Consider the following 6,723-nt stretch of genomic DNA (forward strand, 5'->3'; position numbering starts at 1 on the left):
GCTATTATTTTCCTATTTCAATTTGACACCCAGGCCTTTTCATGCTAATTCTATTATTCTTGGAAGTTTATGTGATTTCATATCACTAGAAATCGGTAATGTATTATAACCCCCTTTGAGCTAAAATAAACTGAATCCCCCTGCAGTAGCCACCGGGAAAATAATTACTTTCATATCAAAACTCTGCAGGAGTCGAGCGGGTCCTTTTCGCCTCGGGCTCGTAACCTCATTTCAGCGGGGGCTTATAGATGAATAAATTTGTTAAGGCAATATACAAAGTACAACATAAGATTTCCTACCAAAAGCCCCCTTTTTTTTGTGTGTGTGTGTGTGTGTGTGTGTCCCTCCACTCACTGTACTGTAAGTCCTGCGCTGCTATTTAAGATCTCACACGGTGTCAGGTGCTTGTATACAATAGATTTATTTAAGAAAAACCTTACATATATAAATAGTATAATACCTTTTTTTCTCTCCTTACAGCTCTTGAGGATTTTTGTTGGTCTCGGGGTGGGGTTTTTTTTGACAGGTTATCACACATTAAATGATACTCTCGCACACCCGCAGAATGAAAATAAAAAATTAGGAGAGGGACAGTGTTGGGGGGGAGGGAGGGGGGAGAAAGAAAATATGTCAGCAGATTTGGGGCAAAACAGCGTTTGAATGAGACGTGGTCAAGCTTTGGCCTAATGAAAGGTGTTGTTTAGAGGCGCTTTCTGCTTTTTCTCTCTCCCCCCCCATCCCACACCCCTCCTCCTCTGATTTTATCCCATGTCCACGTCTTCTGTGGAGTTTGATTGTGTGGGACAGTCACTGAGGGGCCCCGGGTTGTCGGTGTGCTCCGAGCGCTCCTTTTTGTCCGTGTCTACGGGCGCGATGAGTTCAAAAGTCGACTCGCTGCAAAGCACCGAGCTCTGCTGTCCAGAGACGAAGGACGGGCTCGACCTCCCCTCCTGTCCCACCTGTCCGACTTGCAGCGCGTCCGGCGAGCTGCTCCTACATCCAGGGGAGCGCGCAGACGAGGCGCCGCCGCAGCGGACGGCGGGCCGCTGCTCCCTGTCCGCCGGCGCGTCTCCGTCGCCGTTCGCCGCCGCCGCGGACGCCTTCAGGGCGGTCTGGGGGACGATGAATCCAAGCGGCTGCGTGATGGGGTAGAGCAGGAAGTGGCCCTTCCCTATCAAGGGCCGAGACGAGGGTAAGGCCGCGGGGTTGCGTCTGGGTCTGGAGTCCGAGAGGAGGCTCTCGACGCTGAACGGGTTGAGTTTCTGCATGCTGGAGGCTCTGTTGGTGTTGCCGGTGCACAGGCTCGACCGGTGGCTGGCGTCGGGCGAGTCCAGCTCGGATCCGCCAGCGTCCCGGTCCGGGTGTCTTTGGTTCTGGTTTTGGCTCTGGAGGTCGCACCTCGACTGGCTCCCCCCCACCGAGTCGAAGGGCGGGCACGTGTTGTGGTCACTGTCGGTGACGTGCGACACCCCGCTGTCGCTGTCCGACCCCGGGGTGTGAAACAAGTCCCCGGCAGCCAGCTTGTTCTGGGACTTGAGGAGCCGGCGCTCCTGCTTCCGCTTCTTCTTCTCCAGCCTGTCCAGCTCTCTCCGGGCGATCTCCTCCGGGTCCATGGGCTCCCCGCTGCAGGTGGTGGGGTGGGCGTTGTGAGCAGGTCGACCCGGACCTTTCTTTGTGTTCTCCTTTTTCCTCCATTTGGCTCTGCGATTTTGAAACCAGACCTTCGGATAAAGAAAGGAAAGGAGGGGTGTGTGTGTGAGGGGGGGGGGAAAAAATAGTGAAAACACGTGTAATGAGCACTGCTGTCCCTGCAAGGGTCAAATTAATTAGAGTAAAAATGTGTCAGCGTCTTTGCAACATGGTAATTAAACAAATAGTGAGGTTACGCCATCCTCATGCTGTTTTTTTTTCTTCATGGGCCTTTAATTAGGCCTAAGATTAAAAACGAGCTCATTGATGGAAGGGCTCATAATAACATCAACTTTAATAAAGATGAACCCTTCCACAAATATTGACTCTCTATCTGAATAAAGCCTTTATAAGAAATAAAGTAATATTAATTTATTTTTACTTTTTTCGAAAATAATAAATAAATTGACAATACATTGGGGATGTCTGTTTCTCTTCCTAATCATAATTTGAAAAACAATATGCAACTATTTCTATAATTTAATGGAAGGCCAAAAGTTTTTCAAAACAAATATGAGGTCAAATTCTATTTATCTGACCGATTTAGGCCTATAAACACAGACAATAGGGCTCTCTTAACGTTGGACATTTTACTAGTAATATATAACATTGCTCATCCTACAATTAAATAATATTCACACATGCCAATTTCAGATATTTACACGTGGCATTTTAAGACAATAGCTCAGGTAAAACGGACTGTTGGTCACGAATAAACAGAAGCAGACACATTCAAGCCCAAAAAGTTACAAAGGCACACAGTGAATGGATATTTACCTGAACTCTAGACTCTATCAAGTCCAGTCGGAGAGCCAGGGCTTCCCTCATGAACACGTCCGGATAGTGACTCTCATTAAAAGCCTTTTCTAATTCCTCCAGCTGCCAACCTGTGAAATTCGTCCGAGTTCTTCTTCTCTTGCAGCCAGGGCTATCTTTGTCTGGGTCCACCGAGTCTGGCAGCATATAAATGTAGGGGGGAAAAAATGTAAACAAAGCATATAAGGTGTATATTCTGAAAAAAAAAATACCTAGATTTAAAAAAGAATATTAAAAAAATAAAAGCATGCCATGGGTTTATGTAAAGCGTAACGGTGAATCGGATGATGATGGGGATGTTGCGCGCATGCATTCTGCAGCTTCATGCTCTCTTGTTTGGAGAACAGCTTTCAGTGTAAACACCAGCTGCTCCGTAGTTAATGAGGAGGATAAATGTTGTTTTTCTTCGTAAAATCCTCAGTTTTAGATGGAGTGGAAAGGCGAGGACGCCTTTTAAACCCGCGGCGAAGCCAACTTGTCGCGACATCCAGCCTTTGTGTCTTTTTCTGCTTTGGTCCTTTCCCACATCTGGCCAACCTCTAGCCGAGCTCATTGTGCTGTGGGTTAGTGTGGCTTACCTGACAGTTTGTACTGCTGATTATCTCCGTTCATCCCGCAACCCGACGACAAGAGGGGGTTGGAATTGCCCACCGACGCCGCGCAGGAGCCATTGAGTAATCCGTCTATCGAGAAGGGAACCGCGGACGCAGATTGAAGTTGATGCCCCGCTAATTCGTAAACGTGATGGTGGCTCAGATGGTACGGGAAGCCGACCATCCCGCCGAGAGAGCCTCCGAACTGGGCGTGCGGTGGATCCAGTATCCTGCTGTCCATCATCCCGCAGGCGAGAGGAAGCGACGTCTGGAGGCCGGCGACGGGAATTTAAAAAGCATGCAGCGAGCGTGGCCAGCGAGCGGGGGACATGATGTGAAGGGAGGGATGAGCTGTACTTTATCCACATGAACCTCCCAATAATTAGCCCAGGCTCGGGGAATATGAGACCCAATGAGAGGCGGTAATGGGCGCTGACGTCAGAGGCGCGCTCTGCAAACGCTCCCCGTATCGATTGCTAATTAAAGCTGACATCCACCTCAATAAACAATATCAGAGCTGTCACAACAAGACAGGAGGGCTTTGATAAGAACTACATCGCAACTGCACGGGAGACCCACCGGGGAGGAAGGGCTCAGCGGATCCCGGGAAGAAAGGGCTGCTGGCGGACAGATGAGGCCAGCTGCTCCCAGACTTTTTTGTCCAAACAAGTGATAGGTTATGTGTGTGTGTGTATAGATATATATATATATATATATATATATATATATATATATATATATATATATATATATATATATATATATATATATATATATATATATATATATATATTTCGTGGCACATGTAACAAAACTAAAATATATTAGGGGAAGAATAAGAGAACATGTTCACTTCATTCGGTCCTGTCGTCTGTTTTCCATGTGTGGCCGGGTCTAAATCATACCTGCTCATTTTTATTTTATATATTTATCATCACTTGGACGTTATTTATCCCGTGTCTGGCGTTGCCATAATGTTAATCAGAGGTGATATTTGCCAGCCCACCTCCCTCCCCTGACCCTTGGCTCCTGGATTGGCATGTTGTAATAACCTGGATCTCTCAGCAGAAGCTGCGATAATTGTTACCCTATTAGCATGCAAATTGTTTAATTAATATTATTATGAGGAAGTATATAATCCGCTCGTCACTTGACCCCAAATAACAACCCTCTGCATTTCAGCGTGAAGCCCTCCATTTTAATGAACTCCTCAGAAATGATCTCGGTCGTTTATCCATCTCATTCTTTTCTCTCTTTTTTTTTAAAACAGCAATATAATCTCTTTATCTCTCTCTCTCTCTCTCTTTTTTTTTACTTTTAATTTCAGCTCACACGGGCGCAACACCATGAATTATTCCTCCACAGTCGTCCACATTTGAACATCAAAAATTCAATAATTGCTTTCCATCACCTACATATGCAGGAGGTCAGAGAACATATATTTGTGTGCATCACCCCAGCTGAGGAGCTCAGGGGCTCAGTGGAAAGCAGCCCCCCCTTGACACAGTCTCCAGAGACGCTGCATTCAAATCCGTTTTTCTACAACGGGTGACATTGTCAGATTCCAGCTTTAATTAACCCGATAATAAGGCGAACAAGGCCGGCATTCAGACGCGGCGCTGCCCTGCCTTGTTACCTTTTTGTGACTGTCCCCTTTGGCAGCTCTTCAAAGGGGAGACGGTTTCTATTGGGAAAAAAAAGGAAGTTTTCGTCTCCTTTAGAGTTGTTGAAGGAGGACAACACGCCGTTGATCTTAATCAATAGAGGAATATTGCCTATGGACTAATTGATTTTGCTCGCAAAGAGATGAATTAAAGGGCCAAGAACTGGTGTAGACTGAGAGAGCGTCACAGACACTGCAGCATCTTCCTCCTTTTAGAGTTTAATGTAACAACTCACATGTGTAAAAAAAAAAAAAAAAGAAAGAAAAATTAAGCAAACGTGTCTTGGTCTTTTTTTTTAAAGTAGCACAACATTAATATTTCTGTTACTGTGTTATCCCCTGGTTGCTTTTCACCTTATCACTGCTCACACTTTGCGTTAATGAGACGTGTGTGTGTGAGAGAGTGTGAGCTGGATTAGAATTTGTTTCAAATGCTCTCTGAAAAGTGTGGGGCATCAGACTGAAGTTTGAGTTGTTGTTTTTTTTTCTCTCTCTCTCTCTTTTTCATTTCTCGTCTGAAGTAAAATAATCTGGACGCGTTCAAGGCAATGCTGCTCCAATCTCTTAAGGGTGCTTTTAAGGTGGATGCTTGGCTGTGAATCCACTATAGTCAGCACAGAGGTGAGGCGAGTGAAACAGATAAGAAAGTCCTCCCATAACACCCAAACTTTGCTCTCAGTCGCACAAATGAACGACTGAAGAGAAAAAACGTAAAGCATGAGGTGTCATATCCATCAAAGCATCCCCCCCCCCTCCTTCTTTTTTGGTGTTTATCCTTCACTCTGTTCCAAACACATGTCCTGAATGAATGTCATCTTTTTGCGTTGTTTGTCTTTCTCTCCCTGTAGCCTAAGATGATTTTTACAACTACACACTTACCTCATCCGGAACCGGATAAACCAGAAAAGTGAAATTCAGCATGCCATCTTAACACAGGTGTTCACATGATCCACCTAAATCCCCCCCCTTCCCCAAAAATAAGACACAGGACTTATCAAGCAGCCCATCCAATAATGACGCCTACTTTAGCAGCACAGAATCACATTCATTTTTAATTAGGCAGGCAAATTAATAGGCAGCAGTTTAGGAGTTTAATTACTCAATTAACTTCACGCACGTTAATTTTTAACTATCTAAATTAGGTTGCACATTATTCGATTTGATGATAATTATAGAATTAAATATAAATTAATTGTTTTGGATGATTTGGATGAACTAGATGCAGTTCCAATTAAACAGTAGGGAGGGGGGGAAAAAAGAGAAAAGCTGGGTGCCATCTTAAGCTTGCAAATCCTTTGATTCGATTTTAAGGAAGAAACTCTGCCTAGAAATTTTCTCTCTGATCCTCCAAATTCTCTCTCCCTCTAATCCCACAATTAAAAGTTTCCTCCCATCTAATTATCTGTAATTGTGCCGCTGTCAAAGTAGAATGGAGAAGTGAAAGCGATTGATTTGGACTTTTAATTCAGTTCATTTCTGATAGAAGAGAAAGTAATTCCCTTCAAATTACCTCATTCAATCCTGACACCCTAATGCCCTTCAAAATCTTTTTTTTTTCCTCCACTCCCCAGCATTTATATATTAAAAATGAAGCTGAGAATGACTAGTGCCTCCTAATAATAATAACCAAACTTCCATTAGAATAATAATTTCATTTCAATTAAAACTGACTTATCACCTTTGCTAAAACGTGCTTAATATGCCGAAAATTATCAATGCTTGAAGGAGCCCAAACTGGGGAGTCTAATTGTAATCAGCAAATCAGAGGTGCTTGTCGCTGCCGTGCCTTTGCAGAGAGGCAGTCTCGGAAATAGAACTAATTTACTCAACTCCCCCGGGAAATCCGCTCAACAGATTAACATTTTCAAAATATAGTAATGATATAATTTGAGAAATGGTGACGCCAATTTGTGAGAAGCCTTTGTGTGGAATAATTTGCATTTTTTTTTCTTCCTCCCTTCG

The 6,723-nt window shown here is 44.3% G+C and overlaps 1 protein-coding gene across 1 annotated transcript; it reads right to left on the reverse strand.

Annotated features, from left to right (window-relative positions):
• Positions 1–397: 397 nt before the first annotated feature.
• uncx (UNC homeobox) lies at positions 398–3,491 on the reverse strand. Its single transcript, XM_012850178.3, has 3 exons — positions 3,084–3,491; positions 2,467–2,642; positions 398–1,721 (listed from the first exon to the last, which is right to left on the reverse strand). The coding sequence occupies exons 1-3, from the start codon at positions 3,340–3,342 to the stop codon at positions 762–764; spliced, it is 1,395 nt and encodes a 464-aa protein (XP_012705632.2). The 5' UTR covers positions 3,343–3,491; the 3' UTR covers positions 398–761.
• Between the last annotated feature and the right edge of the window lie 3,232 nt (positions 3,492–6,723).

This window comes from Fundulus heteroclitus, chromosome 16 (genome assembly GCF_011125445.2).
Source record: "Fundulus heteroclitus isolate FHET01 chromosome 16, MU-UCD_Fhet_4.1, whole genome shotgun sequence".
NCBI classification, from domain to species: domain Eukaryota; kingdom Metazoa; phylum Chordata; class Actinopteri; order Cyprinodontiformes; family Fundulidae; genus Fundulus; species Fundulus heteroclitus.

Bases quoted from the DNA above. Each gene is read 5' to 3' on its own strand.
- uncx (XM_012850178.3), bottom strand. From the start codon at position 3,342: ATGATGGACAGCAGGATACTGGATCCACCGCACGCCCAGTTCGGAGGC. The intron at 2,643-3,083 runs GTAAGCCACACT...ATATGCTGCCAG, and splicing joins TCAGCAGTACAAACTGTCAG to ACTCGGTGGACCCAGACAAA. The intron at 1,722-2,466 runs GTAAATATCCAT...CTTTATCCGAAG, and splicing joins TGATAGAGTCTAGAGTTCAG to GTCTGGTTTCAAAATCGCAG.